We start from the raw sequence: 18,471 nt of genomic DNA, 5'->3' as shown, positions 1-18,471 counted from the left end.
GATTTACACCCTTGTTCATATGCCCGTCCAACGGTTGTCCATTTTAGCTTGAGGATAACGACACCAAACGCGATTTGTCGGCAATCATCTGTCCACCCTCTGTGGTTCCGACAGAGATTTGAAGGCCTGGCATGTTCCATTCACCTGCTCTCCCTCGTCGACGACTACCTACACCTCCTCATCCGATCCACTCACGTCACGATACCTACCCCGTACAGCACCATCCGATCCCCTGTTAGCGCAATAGACTAGCGGAGTCTTGATTTTATGGCGATCATCCGCTCCGCCTGCTGTTGGCCGCGGTGCCGATAGGGCAATCTTTCGAAGATGCCATATTGTTACCGCTTGGGTTTCTTGTCCGCCGTCCGTCCTTGTTCCTTGACCCGACATCGTGACCGCTGATCTGAACCTGATGATCGCCAAGCTTGAAGCTGTGACGCCTAGCTCACGATAGATGGCCCATCATATAAGCGGTAACTCCGACAAAATCGGTAAGACTCGATGCCCAGTGAATCACCTTTCACTCCCACAATTCCTCGGTTCTACCATCTTACACAATCTTTTCCAGGATAACTATCGTGTTGCCCTGAACCCCGCCAGGGAATTCCGATTCAAACTTTGTGAACCGTGCCACGGAGATACATAGCTTCCGGCACTTCAATCGGCCGACCATCTTAGGGCTCTCAAAAGGCCCATCAATTCCTCCGCATGGCCGGTTCGTCGCGGAATCGCACCGTATCAACAAGTTTCAGCAGCAAAAGGCCTGCAACAATGCGCAAGACGACGCAGGTCCCAGACAGCACCACGATACCTCATGTTACCGATTTAAAGTACTTTGACCCCTGCGCCGCCACTGCGTCTATGTTCTTGTACGCCCAGGGTTCATCCGTTGTTTGCTGTCATCATGATACTCTCACCATTGAACGAACGTTTTCTCGGCACGCTGATGAGGTTCAATTGTTGGCGGTCGATAACCAGAGTGAGGCTGGTGGTGGCCGCTTCGTTGTTAGTTACGATGCTGGCCAAACAGCAATTGTGTGGGATCTAATGACAGGCGATGAGATCTCTCGGTTTGCCTGTTACGATCATTTAACTGTCGCAGCGTGGATGAAAAATGGCAAGGTGGCTTTCGGTAAGTTATTGGAAAGAGTTCCTCACGATCCTGACTGACCATTTGCAGGCAATACAAAAGGAAGTATTATTATATTTGAGCCTTCAACATCTGAACATATTTCTTCGGGGACTATTGGCCAAATTGCCGTGACTGCATTGGCACCATCAGCTGATTGTCGAACATTTGCTATCGGGTGAGTTTCTCCTGCATCTGCAATTCAAGCCTCACTAACACGATGATAGTTACCAGAATGGCTCTCTATTTGTTGCGACCCTGCAGCCACGCTTCACCATCTTTCACAACCTCACCACGTCCAGAGGGCCATCACCCATCATCAATCTCGCGTGGCATGCTGCTTCGTCTCGGCAAAAGTCGAACATGCTTGCTGTCCAGATGCATGACGGTGTCTTGCGAGTCTGGAGTGTGGCAAAGACATACAGCGCCGACGACCCTGCAAAAATAGTTCGAAACCTTAGGAAGGCTGAAACCTCCGTGGAAGGACCCAACTGGATGGGATGGTCCAAGAATGGTCGTATCATTCAGTATTCCGACTCGTAAGTTAGCAGCTTGCGACCGCCATAAACCGCTCCAGGCTACTCGCGCGCTTACCTACATGACCCCTATTATCAACTAACACGTTCACAGGCAAACACAGTCATGGGATGTTAGGACAAAGCATGTCACTCATGATCCCATCCCAACTCTTGATCTTGTTCGCGGCCTCGCCGTATATGGCCCCGGTGCCACGTTGTTCACCCTTGGCCCCAATAACACTGTGCAGCAGTTCGACCTGAACTCCCCGGCCATCATGGTCGCCAATGTCCAACACCCAGCAAACCTATTGCCACCCTCGCCTCCAGTCTCAGAAGAAACTGGTGATCGATCAGCGACCTCGGCTACCACTATCGCCTCCGAGTCTGAGACGAGCTCTATTCCCCTGTATATGAATATTTCCGAGAGTGAGGAAGATCACCGATCGCTATTTACTCGCCTGACTCGACGCCAAGCTTACGACTCTGGTAATGAGCCTTACGAATCAGCTAGCCCTGTCTCAAGCTGGAGTGGACTTCCATCCTTATCGAAATCCTCAGCTGGGTCGTCTCAAACCCCTGGCCGTTACCCCGGATCCATGAGGTCAAGAGCACTGTCAGAAAACACCTATATCTCGGCTGGAACCTCGATCAGGCCATCAACTATTGGCAACAGTGCTCATGGTAACACGAGAGATTTAGACACTTATTCCATGGGATGCTCCCTTGGCACTACAAATGTTCCTTCCATGGTCTCAAGCCGATCACGAAGAAGACCTTCTCGCCTACGCAATGAAGTTCCCCGTAGCCCTGACGACAACAAAGTTCACGACCTATTCAAGTTTACTCGGGCATGTCTTAGCGATATTCCTTACAAGCATGCTATGGGTGCCAACAGTGCTCGTCTCACCAATGATGATCTGCGCCGTCAAATGCTCAACACCATCTTCGGATGGAACAAAGAGGTTGAAGATCTGATTAGGGATGAGATGAGCAGACACCCCCAAGGATCTGCCAGTCGTATTCTTTTAGCCAAATGGCTTGGCGATATTGATCTTAATATCATGAGCGCTAACTTCGAGAACATGACTTCTTCTAACTGGATGTTGTTGGCTTTGAGTGGAATCGGCGGCCATACCTCACAACAGAAGCTTGGCCATACATACGTCCAGCGCCTGCTTGAGGCTGGCGACGTGCACACAGCAGTTACTATTATGCTTGGCATGGGTGATCACAATGACGCTATTGAGGTTTATATCTCTCACAAGCGTTACATGGAGGCACTGATCCTCACATGCCTCTCAACCCCTAGTGTTTGGGAACGCCAAGCTGCCATTATCAAGAAATGGGGAGAGTGGGCGGTTCAACATGGTCAACAGCAGCTGGCAACCCGATGCTTTGCTTGCACCGACCAGGAGTCTACTGAGCCTTGGACTTCTCCATCAGCTTCGCAACTTAACTTCCAGGCTATGACTCCTAGTATTCCTGAGGTCTTAAGCCCGCCTCTCTCACCTCCCGGCGTTCAACGTGGGCCCCAACGCAGCATCGCAAAGACGTCTGCACTCAAGCTGATCACCTCGTTTGGTGATCAAACTCAGAAGTCTAAGTTCTTTGCAGATGTCGGTGGCCAAGCTCCTATTGCTGCCGGTGTTACTCCTATCGCTGACTCAGCCGGTTCACCCGCCTTCTCGCATGCCTCTAACAATGAGGCCACGACAGCCTTCCTCCGCCCTTCAAACAATAGCAGATTCAATACCCCGGTCTCTGCTCGAGGACGTGGCCGTTTGCCGTCCATTGGTGAGATTCCATCAGAGCTCAACCGAGATGCACTGCGATCGGCTGAGCTCTCTGCCGTTCCTTATGACTATGCGCCTCGATCTGGTCATGCTCGAACACCGTCTGGCAATGACAACATGACGATGGGTACCGCATTGCAACGTGCTGCCACTGCAAGCCCGATGATGATGCGGGAGCATGCTCAACGCGTCGTCCAACCAAGTGAAAAAGATTTCCCACCACCCCCTGATCATGCTACCATGTTGAAGATGCAGCAAGCGTCGCGTAGCCATCGCAAAGGTTCTCGCGACCGCATTACTGTGGGGTTGAATTTGCAGCTACAGCCTGGACACGCCCACGAAGACGTTACCTCTCCAGAGCAGTCTGTTACATCTTCTACCCGCTACCACTGGCCAAGCCGTCGCAGAGGCCCTGCCTCTGTGACGAGTTCTGTCACTTCCGCATCGAGCGCAGGACGACATATTCGTCACCAAGCTGTGAGAAACTGAGAAGATTACATCCACAGCCTGGATGCAGCCAACCACTACTCCAAGAGACAGCGCAGCCGCCAACGTAGCCAGTCGAGAACTCGGGATGATTCACGCTGTCGTCCTGGAAGCCGAGAGCGAGTAGTTCGCTCTCGTGAACCTTCTGAAGAACGTGATCGTGTAAGCGCTCGCAATTGGTCCAAAACGAAGCCATCACCTACTTTCCCGATTCCCATGTCTTCAGAGGACTTGCTGAACTTAAGCACTCCGCGACATGGCCAGGTCGGCGAGCCAAACACGGTACGCAAGGTCAGTGAATCAACTGTGAAGCCAAAGAGTCGAAATTGAAGCCGTGGAAGCCGTCGCAGGAGCCCAGCAGGTCGCTCTCGCCCGCCAGCCCTTACATTCCGTGGCCGCAGTCAAGGCAGAGAGGACTCTGTACAGTGTTCTCCTTCTTCAGCCTTGCCTCTGAGTGCTGCCATCCACTAATACCAGGGCTCTGAGGATGAGGAGGACTATAGAGCAGCCATGGGTGCGCAAGAGGAGTTCTGAAACAAGCATAGCCGTAGCGGTAGCCGGGGTCTTAACTCACCAGCATCGATTAAGCAGGATGTCTCGGAGCACAGACACAGGGCTAACTCTGAAGCCGCAAACTTTGACGGATCTGTCTCTGTTAATGGCAGAGCTGCCTCAACTCAGCATGCTGGTGATCTTAAGCAGATGAAGCATGAGCGTCAGCGTAAAAAGGAACAGGCTGCCAGGGAACTCGAAGGAAGCCGCAAGTCTCTGGCCAAACATGCTCAGATACCTTCTATCCCTCATCCCAACGAGTTCTCTCCCGCCATTACGGTTACTGTTGAAACTGCTGAGCCTAAGCCTCTGCCTGACGATATCCCTCCTCGCAGTGCTACTGAGCCACCTCAAAGAAGCATGTACGCCCGTAATGGTCCTGTGATTGGACGTCCGGCAACTCCAAAGGCCATAAGGCTTATCATCGAGGGTAACTATGATCTATCAGGAAGCACCCCTAGACCCGACGTTCCCGCTATTCCAGCCGGCTTCTCTCAAAGATACTCTCCTGAAACCTCACCTCAACAGTCGTCTGAGAGAGAGCAGCCCGTCGCCGAGCCTAGTCTCACTCTGCTGCCATCGACCGTTTACCAGTCACCGACACGACCTCCTATTCCTCGCAGCATGTCTGCCCCTATTCCAGATAAGCCCGGCCAGCCCCCTGCACGTTTTGCACGCAAAAAAAGCGTTGAGCGCATTGAGGAAGTTGTTCCCGGTGAGCGACGGCGCTCTCACGAGGATCCTATGCCCCCTCCCCCTCCTCCGGCACCTCCAGTTCTTAAGGAACTCAGGCACTTGGCTTCGCCACCTCCGCCGCTTCCTGCCCCTATTCAACACGCCCAGCGACATCAACAGGCGGGTGCTGTTGCATCGGGTATGATCGAGATCGTCATGGACGACGATTTGTCGTCTGGCAATGATCAGGCTTCAGAGGCCAGCCCTCCGGCAGCTACCCACAAGAGCCACAACTGGGGTCGAAGCATCCGAGATAGCAGCAGTATCTCAGGCCGCATTCACAAGGCCACTGAGCGACTTCGATCTGCCAGCCGCAGTCGAAAGGAGTATGTCCGATCTCCTCCCTTCGAGGCTCCCTACGAGAGCATTTCCATGACCGGACAGATGAAGTCCCCTCCACCAGTGTCATTCAACTCAGACGCTTTGCGGTCACCCACTGATTCGCGTAACAAGCACTTGTCAACCAGCTTGAACCGAAATGAGATGATCTAGGACGTCCCTTGGGACGGCGATGAGCGCGCCAGACTGTATTTCACTTTTTTCTACCACTCTCTACCAATTTTCTCGTCGTTGCAAACCCCCAGCAGCAATAGTATTGTGATCAAAATCAGAATGTCACATCTTCTTTGTATTTTAATTTGAAGCTTCAAGTCTTGCTAGCCCTCGAAAGTATACTGAGTCCCCGTGCACTAAATTAATAGTCGGGGCACAGTAAATTGTCCGGCCGGGAATGCTAGGCGGTGCTGTGGTAAATGATGGCGCGCTGTGCCACTGTCTGTAAGTTCTCTGCAAGGGGTCCTACGCAAGCAACGGATCTTCATTCACCTCAGTATGCTCCAAGCACCTGCATTGCATTTCTCAACTCGGCGTTCGTTGATAACTTAACTTACTTCCAATAGTATGCCTCAGATGTGACATGATAGTGTGTTGTTCTAAGTACTGAGCCATTGTTGAATGCTCAGGAATACATCCACATCGATTTGGTTCTTCAATATGTGCCCCGAGTTCGAAAACTCACAGAGATCAGTCTAAAGAAAATAAAGTGTTAGAAGGTTTTGAGTTCTTCCAAGCCTGGCCGGCCTGATGGGACCGTTGAAGCAAAGCAGGATATCACCTAGCAATAACACTCTGTATTAATTACAGTTTTTTTATACCTACCAATTTTAAGAGAACTACGCTACTTCCATGACAAGCCTTAGTAAGGCTTTTGAAGGTCTTGATGTCATCCAAAAGGCTTGAGGCCGCAATAACACCCACAGTTTCATCATTAAAGACGTGGGTATGAGAGATCAAAGCCATGTGCATCGCCATTACCCATACTCATCGTCTGATAAAGTGAAGGGCGTGATCTGACAAAGCTGGCACATGCCTTTGGATCACCTTCTCCTGGCGAGACAAGCTCGTCGATATCCTGGTTCGATGACCATGATATCCCATTTGGTCCGCCACTGGTTTCCAGAAGGGGAGCGGCATCGGAATGGTCGTTTGAATCTTGAATTTGTGCTAGATAATTGGGAAAGCCTGGAAGAACAAGCTCTGGATCGAATGAGATGAGAATGACGGGCCTCAATTGTCTAGATGCCATATGAGTTGGTGAATATACTAAGATTCGCTCGTCCATGAACCACTCGATTTCTCTGATCGGCTGGATGGGGCTGACAGCACCTTGGAGCTGAGCCAAGTCGTTATGGGGGTGGCATGCTTCCTGGTCTCGTGGCCACATTCTGACTGATGTCTCTTGTTTCAAGGGCTGTACTCTGAGTTGCAACCCCGAGTCAGGGTTGTCACCTTCATAAACAAGGTCGACGAAAGCATTGCACGATGTATTGTATGAACGCACAAAGCATTCTTGGAGGGTGTATGCTGTGGCATCAGATGGGCCATCACCGATGTGGATCTTCTCACTTGACCGTTCTTCAATATGATCCTCGCTTCTCCATTCCGCCTCTTCGAGGCTACCCATGGCCGACTCGAGCGGAGTGTGTAGAGAATGCTCTGGGCGAGGAACTTTTGCTTGTGTTTCGAACTGAAGCTCCTTTCTGTAGCACGTCCTCTGGCTGCCTGCATTTCCCGGGAACCACTCCTTTCGAGTCTCAACGATGAGGAGATTGCCTGTTTTCTCGTCTTTGGTGAGCTGCAACGACGTCCAACGCTCGTCCACTGTGCACTCTGAGTCATGGAGACGCCAGAGGTTGCGCATTGGAGGTATGTCGCACTTTTCATGAACTGCACTATCTACAGGGAACCTCAAAGCTTGGTAGAAGTTATTACGCATTCCATCGTCGGCTTCTGTTCTGAACGTATTCGAAACGCAGTAAAATTGTCCATCGAAGATTTCAAAGCAGATGTCAGACCCAATATTTTCCCCGTTAAGGTCCCATAGAATCAGCTGCGAATCTGCCCACTTGCGAGTCTGGAGATTAAGGCAATGAATACCCCATCTGGAGCTACCATCGAGTCTGGCATGTGATTTTGAACCCCAGAATAGGTAATGCTTGTCATTGCGCACAAAGGACGGATAGCCTGAATCTGGCCTTTGCACAACAACCCATCTGGGAGATTCTATTAGCTCGAAGATGAGGAGCCAGCTGCATGTGGTGGAGTCTTCGAGAGCTTGAGTGGCGAGACATGATACGACGCCCTCCGCGTAGTAAAGGGGTTTAAATGTATGCGAACTTTGAGGATCGTAGTCCCTCACTGCGGCCTTGAGGAGCAGTGCGACATCGACTGTTAACTCAAATGTAGGCTTCTTGTGGAGGGTGTCGAGTACACGGAGATGCTTGCTATTAACAGTGTAGCACAAGTGACCATTCGTATAAATGAACTGATCTGCCATAGCCACGATGGCGACTGTCCATGGCTCCGCGGACTGGACAGCCATTCGTCGCTTAGCAAGTTTACGGAACGCTTTTGGGAAGTTCTTGGTAGAGTGCGCCTCCTGAGCTTCTGTAGAATATGGTACTTTCTGAGGTGCTGTTAGCGGGGACTACCTCACTAAGACATGAGGCTGCGACACGAACCAAGAGTGCAAGACGACACATTCTTCTATCGTAAGGAATGTAGCTCAAATATTTGCAAGTCAGGGCCATGTTAAACACATCTTCAGCATCGAGGAGCTCAACGAGGAGAGAAACAATCTCGACGGGCATTTTGAGAAGGCTCATGGCTAGCATTGATTCAAGTTCTGTGCACGTAAAGAAAGTACCTCAGGTAATCAGCCGCCGCCTATCACTAAATTTCACTGCTGGTTAAATACCCTCCCCATCTGGACTAACGGACAGCCGTGTTAGTTGAGCCGCATTCCCCGCTTTTGTGTACGAGGCAGATTAACGCCACGCGACACGCAACCAGGATACGGTGTGCCTCCTTTTATGCCTTATTACATGTCAAAAATTCCAACAAATGGCTTATCTTACGTTGTTCTGGGAGAACATTGATCCGCTGACGCAAACGCTAAGATTACAGTGTCTTTTTTTTTGGGGGGGGTTTTTTTTTTGAGGCCGGCTCCGTATCTTTCACACTCCAATACCCCGCATCATCTCTCGTTACGGACATGCCTGGTCTCAATTCCGAAAACTCAACCTCAAGGTTTCAGGAATCTATGCGTTCCAGTGACGGCTATTCTAGCTCGGAAGATGACATTCCAGGAGATGAGTCTTGTTGTGAGGGTCAACTTAGGGACTCCGCCTTTTATACCAATGAAAAGATTGAAGATGCCGTGAAGCATATTTCATCCCAAGCCTTTCAACACTTTTCAAAAGCTACACGGTCCTCTGCGCCACCTGACGAACTCGATCACTTCAAATGCCCCTTCTATGCTTCAAATCCAGAGAAATATCGAAAATGTCTTGCACGTCATGATCTTCGTTCGGTTGAGAGCGTGATCAGGCACATGCAACGCCATCACAAGCAGCCACCATATTGTCCAAGATGCTCAAAGACCTTTGAAACGGTGGCAGAATGCGATACCCACATCATCAAGCAAAAATGCAAAACTGAGCCCCTCATGATTCCAGACGGCATCAACGATTACCAGCAAAGGGGATTGAAAAGCACGCCGAAAAAGAGAGACTACCATCAATGGCCCACCAAGCGACGCTGGGAGCACATATACAAGCTGGTCTTTCGTGAAACACAATCCTGTCCTTCAGCATACTTGGACACTAACGAGATGACGGTATTGCAAGCTCGAGACTTTTGGAAGGCCCACGGTGGGAAATATATCACAGAATATTTTCAGGCTCAGAGCGGATTGGAAATGGAGGACGCGCAGGCAATGCTGTATAACGCGTGTCTACGCGCTCTAGTCGAGCATGTTGTCGATCAGAGTTTGATGGTTTCAGGAACAGGCTGGATAAAGTGCATCAAGGCACTTCAGAATTATCTCTTCTCCTTCTTCATCCCATGGCGATAGTACTTCGTCGCTTATCTGGTCTTTTGGCCCAGGTCAGCTACCTCTCCTTCTCGTCGCCGGCTTCTGGTTACGCCAATACGTGCACATCAGTCGTAGTTGGGTCAGGTTATCGGTCTATTACCTCTTGGCGACAGGTCACGGCTGGGCTCGAGGGATAATGTCGTTGATCGCGTCCAACACTACCGATATCAGCACGCCCGTCTGAGCCTTCTATGCTGCCACACTGTAACACTTCTAGCTTAGTTCCGACCCTCTCCTTGATTTCTAATCAAAGTGCATTCTTTACTAGTAGTGTGTTGCCGGGCGCTCGTCCAGGCTGAGCCGTCTCGACCGAACAATGCTCTGTTGAAACTATCTCATAGCTCGCCAATTCCTTCACCAACTCCGTTGCCTGATGGATGAAGCAGAGCTTACCCACATAGCACCAACACATGGTAACGCAGAGACAGTACTAGAAGATGTTTTACTTCTCTCATTCCTTATGGTTTTCCTCGGAGAACTAATTTCGGTTCTGTCGTCATTTACCCAAGGGAATCCATCTACGAATGTCGTTAAATTCGTCAGAAGAGAGACCTGATGCATCGGACCAGACGAAATTATTTCTCGAGGGATGTCCACAGGGCATGGGCCGCAGGCCTTGAGGGCAGGTATCAGAAGAGAGCGATACCGGGGCCTGTTTTCAAGTCCTTAGGAAAGAAAACATGAGGTACCACGTTAAATAACCTTGAACAACTCCGAAGTTGGAGCGAAATTAGTATCAATAGCCGACTTGTCAATCGAATGAAAGGCCATTGACTGCCAATCGATATGCAACGCATAACAGCCTCAAGGAAGTATAGCAGTAACAATCAAGGTTACAACCTGTAACTTGTATAACCAGAGGTACCTAAGTCTTAGACTGCTATTTTAGCAGTAGGAAGTATATTTGATAGTATTAGTCTAACTGGCTCAGGGTATGCGGGGTATCCCAGAAAGTAAGTGAGACGTGGGCCGAAATGCCTACCCGTTGGCAAAAACAACCCTAAATTTAGAGCCTCAAAAAGAATTTGAGGAGCTGTCGATACGACTTCGTGGACGGCATTAGCACTCAATGCGTATATCAAACCTAACTCGACATCCTAGAAGCTGAGACGAGGGTGCAGATTAAGCGCCGTTCGACACGTTCCCTTATTACTTTCCCCTGCACGTCCATCATTTCCCTTTCTACTGTCGTTTACATTTTACTCGCGACAGAACAAGCTTTCATGATATTAATAGTGTCATTGTAGAAAAGCCACACGCGACAACCTGTTAGCTAAGTGACACATCAAATTCTCGCCTCTATTACAGGGAAACTGGAGACGGCTAGGAACGAGCACTACCATCATTTATGGTTTTCCTGCCGCTTCGAAACCCTGATCTGCAGGTAACTTCTCCAAGCTGCTAGGGAAAAAAAATGTTTTCAACCCTCTCTTTGGTCTGGGTTATTCTGATACGTTTCGGCTGAGTGTGGCTTGCATTATCACATGCTGCGTTGTCCCTTGTATGAACACCTAACAATTGTTTCGATAGGGATATAGAGCCTCACCGCCATAATTCACATGGTTACGGATGTTGCTATTGGCGAACTGCTATTGCGACGTTCAGGGGACGCACATTCCGGGTCTCGAAGCCGATGACCATGTTCTTCAGCCGCATCATGGCCATCCCAGTGCAGAATATGACATGCCATGTAAGCTACAGCTGTCTGCTATCAGAACCACAAGGGCTTGATCACTGCTCCATGATGAAAAGTACAGTTTAACTAACCGATATCAGCGCAAGATGAGATTCTCGATAATTGATTCACTCTCCTGTCCGACGGATGTAGGTTAATGTAACGAAAGCCCTTCATTCCAGGGACTGCTGTAGAGACTCCCTTCTCATCTCACTTCAGATACTGCGCTGCAAATGTGACAGAAGCCGCCAGCCGTATCTGACGGCCAAACATATCATAATGATCCCAGTCATTAGACGCCGAGGGAGCGACATGACTGGGGGACATGCATATTGTGTGCTGGGGTCTCTGACTGCTGTAATACATCTGGTATAAAGGATGTCAGTCGTATATAAGAAGCGAAGATTCTAGCTTCACTGTCTTGTTATGGATGTTTGCCACGCCGAAAACGATCAACACCATAGAATCGACAAACCAGCACATTCCATCCCTACCTTCGTTGGCAGATGCTCACTAACGCACAATGTCAAGCTATGAATTGATTCTTGTGTCGTCGACGATGTCATCTCCACGCCCGTCTTCTGTCTTTTTATGCAATGCGGACGACGAATCAGCCGAACAGCCATCTGATGACACGGCGACTATGATTGATAGTGAGATTCAAAGTGAGGATGGAAATTTCAGGCCTGAGACAACGCCGACCGACACACCTATACCCCCTAGACCATCACATCTGGAACATCCCGGCAACAAGAACATTCGGCATGGAGGAGACTTGATGCATGAGGAGGTGGTGCTTATGACGCATCCAGTTGGCATTGTTCTTCAGCTACTCGGACCTGCCTGTCTCCTTCTTTGTGAGCTTCATCAGGCCCTTCGCCTCAAGCCGAGCGAATTTCCTAAGGTGTTCAACCAGGGTTCAAATCCATACCACGAAATCCACATATGGATCCATAATGTGGATCCATATCCATTCCATTCCATTCCACGTGGGCTTCAGCATTTCCATATCCACGCCACGAAGCCCCTTCCACATGTTCCACATGTGGAAATCGTGGAATATTTTAGGTGGGGTTCGAAAATACCTTGATTTCCTTGTGAAATCCCGCATATCCTAAGTACTTTCTATCACCCACAACAACACAACATCGATTTGCCACCCCATTTTCCTCCGTACACAATGAGTCCATTCTGGGGGCTTCACTGTTACTCGCGTTACTACCCCAAATCGAAATGGCCACTCCCCATCCTACCAAGTCAACCACATCCGTTCCAGAACGAACAGAAGAGGACAATCAACGGCTCTTTCAGCTCTACAAAAGCTGGATCTTGACGGAGAGAGACGGCAAGGCGCGTCTATAGGTATATCGGTTCGGCTACGAATATCCAGCATAACAAGAAACAGGAACGTCGGTGGGTGTGTTGCCTTTGCGTCAAGCAACGGCGGATTTTAATGGACCAATGACAAAAACATTGACGTCACCGAGGGCGGGCGGGACCCATTAATTACCATTGTTGGACGAAGTAGGTTTCCATTCCACGAATTCCACAATATGGATCCATTTCCATAATGGATCCATTTCCACCCATTCCACATCGAAATTATTAGTCAGCATCCATATCCACGCCATATTCACAAATGTGTCGTGGAGTGTCGTGGATTTGAACCCTGTGTTCAACGCTCAGGCTGTCTGCGTCCACAAGGAGTGCATTACAACCAAGCAAGGCTATATTGATGTAGTCTTTGGCGGTAATATCGTTGAAATCGGCGACTTGGCCCACAAGGGACTTGAAGATCGGTTTAGAGACTCCAAAGCTCGTTTGATTCTTGATTTAATAAGTGGGAAGGTTGGGTTATTGAAGATAATGGCGAACCTGCATATGTATTGCCGAGACTCCGGGCTCGTGCAGTTGCCGACAGCACTTCGGTGTACTGCCGCTATCATGTATCAAGACTTTATTCGAATCTTCCATTGTGGGAAATTGTTCAGTGGGAGACTGTGTTTAGAGCTCTTGGTCTTTTCTTGCAACAAAGGCCCAAGGACTCCATTGCCATATCAGATATAATAGTTATCGCAGAAACTTTGGTAGAATCTCTTACTGTGAAAAAAGAAAAAAAAAATATCGTGTTCTTTGTTACCTGTGTTAGCTGCGTCAAGTTTATTCTTACGGCTTGCAATTCCTCCTCTAGGTGCCTGAGACGCTTGACCGCGAAATGGGTACTGCCTCTGTCGGAGATTAGTTCAGGAGTCGTACCTAGAGGATTATGGATAGGAAGAAAAAGAACCATCATGTAATGGCTAACATGGTTTCAACAACCAGACAACGCTCATTTGCGGCCGGCCGTTGGGAGGGAAGATCTTGGAGAGATTACTACCCTGAACCCCTTAGTCATATATTGGCTCAGCCACTCTGCGTGTCTCACTCAAACATTATTTGATGATTTCATAGACTCGGAAACTAGCGGCGCTAGCGGAGTCAGTCTTCAAAGTGGCTTTGACGGGGGGGCTCAGCCAGCAAGGCAGACTTCCATCATTCTCAACAAGTATCAATGCAATGGCTGTGGTCAAGAGGCTCAGAATGCAAGTTTCACTTCTCATTGTCGCATCGGACTTCAAATCCTGTGACATAACATCCAACAGCTATCGCTCAGCATCATTGGTCACGTGAAACAGAACATGGCACTCTTCTCCGACACTCCAAATACAAATTTTGAACCACAAGGGTGAGTGCCAGTACTTCTACTTTTCTATGACCACGGCTAACCTTCCCGATCACCAAAAATCATGGGAACTATTTTTCCTTGTAAGGAATTCTCATCGTCCTCGCTTTTAGCCACGCGGTTCAGCTTGTTGAGTACGGCCTTTGGACATCCACTACAACAGGCAACTACCAAGCCGATAGAGACTTGAGACCTTCGACATCAAGAGTGTTGACCACGAGAAATCTCAATATCTTCTGACAAGACGATCTAACGGGAGCACCTCCGTAGACCTATCAGAGGCTTGTTGATTGAGCGCAGTCGCTACCCAGTACCAAGCCACCTAGCTGTTCGCAAGAGAGCTCGATTTGTCATCCATTCAAGTTTGGAACGAACATATTTGTGTGAGGATGGTCGATCCAAGCATCACATTGACCGTAGTGCTAATACTATTGGTGTCAATTATTTTTCCCGACCTGCCTACAAGCAACATACTTGGTCTTGCCGTTGCTGGCGGGAAGACGAATTTGGACCCTGTCTCCGCCCGCACTCCCTTTTTACCTACCTTTCCGTGTCGCCTGCGTTACATGCATGCCGCCGCTCTCAGAATTGACCAGTCACACAGAAAGGCAACAACAGCGAGGGGCCCCCAGGCTCATTCTCCCTGGCCCATGTTGGCCAAATCGAGCGTACAGGGCTCCCTTAGATGGGGCAATTTCCAGGGTGGCGTGGGCTTGTGGTGGCTAGCTCTGGCAGGCGACGCTGTCCATCCTTGCTTTTCTGAAAGGGAACAGGCTCTCGCACATGCATCGCAACCCGGACTGCGCTAACAGATTCTGTTCACCCTGCATTGCTTGCCGGGGCATTCCCCGTCAGCCTCACAACTGCCCCTGGTTTTGTGTCGGAAATAACAAACTCGCAAGCATACAGTAGTTAAGAAGACAGAAATATTCAGACAGCGCCCCGATGAAACCAGCCGATGGATTGTGTAGAATAATTTCAACACCCCAATCCGAGTCTTCCTTTTTGTCTTGAGACGCCAAGCCGCACCAACAACGACAATCGCTAGTCATGCACGACCAACTCTCGATGTGAGCATCTTCTCATCCACATTGTGCCATCCATTGCACCCAGCCTGCCTCCAAATTGCCGCATGGCGTGCACTTTGCCCGTGGGAAGAACCGGGACCATAGGCTGTGGCCGCAGATCGTCTGGTCGCCTGTCACAGTCGTGCTGTCTTTTTCCTTCTGCTGCCTGGCTTCCTCAGGTCGGAGAGCGTTGATCATCTTCCGCTTCGCATTGACCTACCAACCATTCCCCACGCTACAAACCGTACCGTGAACGTCGGAACCTTTGACCCTGCCAATATCTCGCCTCAAGTATGTCTGATCTCACGCTTTCCTAGTTCTTCTGTTCACACCTTTCATCCCACAAACAAACGTCCAGGAACCGTTTCTCGACACTCCGAACTCGCGAGTGCCTCACGCAGAACATGAAGAACAAACCTCCACGCCGGCGTTCCTATGATGATGCTTGTTACTGACTCCCTCAAGAAACCTTCGCTCAACGATCGAGATTATCGCATCATTCGTCTTAACAATGAACTTGAAGCGCTCCGGATGCATGATTCCGAAACGGACAAGGCCAGCGCTGCGCTGGATATCAATGTGGGAAACTTCAGCGACGAGTCTGATATCTCCGGTACAGTCCATGCGGTGGAATATGTAAGTGCATCAATTCAACAGCCGTGATGTTGTACAGACAAATGGGCTAATATTTCTGCTTGTCAACAGTTTTTCTTAATGGGCACCAAGAAATTCTCAATTGAGAACGAATACAGCCAACGCCTCTCCGCCAATTCAGGAACCTCCAATGCTTACACAGGGTCGACCTCGATGAACTACTTTTTCTACATTTCTGTCAAGCCAGACAATGGCCAAGATCCTTCCGATACCAACCCATCTCCTCTGAGCGGGGCTCTCGACCGATTCGCCCAGTTCTTTATTGAACCGCTTTTCCTTTCCGAGACGCTGGACCGAGGGCTGAAAGCTGTCGATTTAGAAAACAAGAAGAGTCTTCAAAATGACACCTAGAGACTACATTAGCTTGAAAAGTCTCTGTCTAACCCCAATCACCCGTTCTGTCACTTCTCTACCGGCAACTTTGAGGTTCTCAAGACCCTTTCTGAGGCACGTGGAATCGATGTGAGGGACAAGTTCATCGCGTTTCATGCCAAGCACTATTCAGCGAACCGCATGAAATTGGGCTGTTCTGGATAGAGAACCGCTCGATGTGCTCCAAAAATGGATTGCCAAGTTGTTCTCGCCCGTCGTCAATAAGAAGCTTTCACCGAACCGATGGCCTGGCGAACTTCCTTTCAGAGAGTCCGATCTCGGCATGCAATGATTGGCAAAGCCTGTCATGTATTCGAGAGAACTTAACTTGTACTTCCCATTCATTGATGAGGAGTTCATGTTTGCCACTCAGCCTAGCCGATACATTAGTCATCTTATCGGACATGAGGGTCCTGGAAGTATCATGTCGTACATCAGGTCCAAGGGTTGGGCGAACGGTCTTAACGCTGGTGCTTACCCTATGTGCCCTGGCACTCCTGGTATCTTCGATATGCAAGTTTGCTTGACAGAAGATGGTCTTAAGAACTACCCTGAGATCATCGAGATCTTTTCCCGTACATCGCTCTCCTGCGTGAGCACCCTCCCCAAGAGTGGATTTCCAAGAGCAGAAGGGAATAGCTGATGTCGATTTCAAGTTCAAGCTAAAGACACCTGCCAGTCGATTTACCAGCCGAATCAGCTCGGTTATGCAGAAGACTCTGCCTCGGAAATGGTTGCTCAGTGGCCATAGCCGTCTCCGAGAATTTGCTCCTGACCAGATCGAGAAAGCTCTTGCTACGATTCACCCAGATAACTCCTGCATGGTTATTGTGTCGCGTAACTATCCTGGCGACTGGGACTAGAAGGAAAAGTGGTACGGAACAGAGTATCGCCATGACAAGATTCCCAATGATCTCATGCAGGAGTGTAAGAAAGCCTTTGCAGTCTCTCCCCAGGATCGCCTACCTACTCTTCACCTACCCCATAAGAACCAGTTCATTCCCAACGAGCCCGAGGTTGAAAAGCAGGAAATGGATGAGCAGGCACTGAACCTCGGGTCATTCGCAATGATAGCATTGCCAGAACACAATGGAAGAAGGATGATATTTTCTGGGTTTCTCGCGCCAACCTTATTGTCAGCTTGAAGACACCCCTCTTCTATGCTTCGGCAGAAAACAACGTCAAGGCTCGACTGTTCTCGGATCTGGTCCGTGATGCGCTCGAGATGTACTCATACGACGCGGAACTGGCTGGATTGCAGTACAAGATCAGTCTTGATTCTCGTGGTTTGTTCTTGGACGTTAGCGGCTATGATGATAAGCTCCCTGTGCTCTTGGATCAAATCGTTACAACAATGCGGGACTTAGATATCAAGAAATATCGTTTGAGACTGTAAGGGAGCGCCTAACCCGAGGTAACAACTGGCAGCTACAGTCGTCCTACCATCAGGTTGGTGACTACACCAATTGGCTCAATACCCCGGAGTCGGACTTCATAGTAGAGGAGCTGGCAGCGGAGCTTTCGGGTGTCACTTGGAGGGTATCAGGTTGTTCCAGAAGCAGATGCTTGGCCAGGTGTTCATTGAGGTGTACGTACATGGCAACATATACAAGGAGGATGCTCTCAAAGCAACTGACATGGTGGCGTCCATATTGAAGCCCCGGGTCTTGCCCAAGGCCCAGTAGCCTATCCTGCGGTCTCCTATCCTGACCGAAGGCTCCAACTACGTCTTAAGGAAGACTTTCAAGGATCCTGCCAACGTCAACCACTGCGTCAAGACTTGATTTTATGTTGGCAGCAGGGAGGATCGCGATATTCGAACCAAGACTCTGATACGTGGGCCAGCCTTTGATCAGCTCCGAACTAAGGAGCCATTTGGCTACATTGTCTTCAGCATGCCCCGGACTTTCTCGATGACGTATGGCTTCCGCTTCCTCATACAGAGTGAGATGGCGCCAAAGTTTCTCGATTCTCGTAGCGAGGCCTTCCTCGTGAGATATGCGGACACATTGGAAAAGATGAATGATACAGAGTTCGAGGGCCCCCAACGGAGTCTGATTGTTTGGCGGTAAGAGAAACCTAGGAACTTGGACAAGGAGTCCACCCGGCACTGACACGAACCGGTGACAGCCCAATGCGACGCCGCACAAATTAAGCTTCTGACCAAGCTCGAAGTTATGGAATTCTTCAACCGGCGTCTTAGCCCTGTCTCTAGTCGGAGAGATCGCTCATCGATTCATCTACAGGCTCAAGGCAAGGCCGAGGGTGTCGATAAGCGACAGGAAGAGGCTCAGAAGAATGCCAATATGTAGACATCGGCTGGGGATGACGTC

At 49.6% G+C, this 18,471-nt stretch overlaps 5 protein-coding genes across 5 annotated transcripts; 3 read left to right on the top strand and 2 right to left on the bottom strand.

The window, feature by feature from the left end:
- Window positions 1-771: 771 nt before the first annotated feature.
- Window positions 772-5,705, top strand: FOXG_06923 (uncharacterized protein; the record flags this gene model as incomplete). Its single annotated transcript, XM_018385556.1, has 7 exons — window positions 772-1,132; window positions 1,181-1,307; window positions 1,357-1,668; window positions 1,760-3,917; window positions 3,981-4,217; window positions 4,404-4,440; window positions 4,504-5,705. The coding sequence occupies 7 exons, from the start codon at window positions 772-774 to the stop codon at window positions 5,703-5,705; spliced, it is 4,434 nt and encodes a 1,477-aa protein (XP_018242987.1).
- Window positions 5,706-6,480: 775 nt separating this feature from the next.
- On the bottom strand, window positions 6,481-8,416 carry FOXG_06922 (uncharacterized protein; the record flags this gene model as incomplete). The annotated part of the gene is made up of 2 exons (XM_018385555.1): window positions 8,234-8,416; window positions 6,481-8,178 (listed from the first exon to the last, which is right to left on the bottom strand). The coding sequence occupies exons 1-2, from the start codon at window positions 8,384-8,386 to the stop codon at window positions 6,481-6,483; spliced, it is 1,851 nt and encodes a 616-aa protein (XP_018242986.1). The 5' UTR covers window positions 8,387-8,416.
- A 350-nt stretch (window positions 8,417-8,766) lies between these two features.
- Window positions 8,767-9,627, top strand: FOXG_19463 (uncharacterized protein; the record flags this gene model as incomplete). The annotated part of the gene is made up of 1 exon (XM_018399677.1): window positions 8,767-9,627. One exon carries the CDS (start codon window positions 8,767-8,769, stop codon window positions 9,625-9,627), a length of 861 nt encoding a protein of 286 aa, XP_018242985.1.
- Window positions 9,628-11,533: 1,906 nt separating this feature from the next.
- Window positions 11,534-11,650, bottom strand: FOXG_19462 (uncharacterized protein; the record flags this gene model as incomplete). The annotated part of the gene is made up of 1 exon (XM_018399676.1): window positions 11,534-11,650. The coding sequence occupies one exon, from the start codon at window positions 11,648-11,650 to the stop codon at window positions 11,534-11,536; it is 117 nt and encodes a 38-aa protein (XP_018242984.1).
- Window positions 11,651-15,550: 3,900 nt separating this feature from the next.
- Window positions 15,551-18,450, top strand: FOXG_06921 (uncharacterized protein; the record flags this gene model as incomplete). Its single annotated transcript, XM_018385554.1, has 8 exons — window positions 15,551-15,748; window positions 15,818-16,075; window positions 16,491-16,730; window positions 17,005-17,065; window positions 17,182-17,530; window positions 17,637-17,726; window positions 17,937-18,206; window positions 18,354-18,450. 8 exons carry the CDS (start codon window positions 15,551-15,553, stop codon window positions 18,448-18,450), a joined length of 1,563 nt encoding a protein of 520 aa, XP_018242983.1.
- Window positions 18,451-18,471: the final 21 nt, after the last annotated feature.

The sequence above is a fragment of the Fusarium oxysporum genome, chromosome 3 (assembly GCF_000149955.1).
Source record: "Fusarium oxysporum f. sp. lycopersici 4287 chromosome 3, whole genome shotgun sequence".
In the NCBI taxonomy this organism is placed as follows: domain Eukaryota; kingdom Fungi; phylum Ascomycota; class Sordariomycetes; order Hypocreales; family Nectriaceae; genus Fusarium; species Fusarium oxysporum.
Note: the sequence above shows the minus strand (reverse complement) of the source record. Positions and strands in the feature narration are given on the sequence as shown.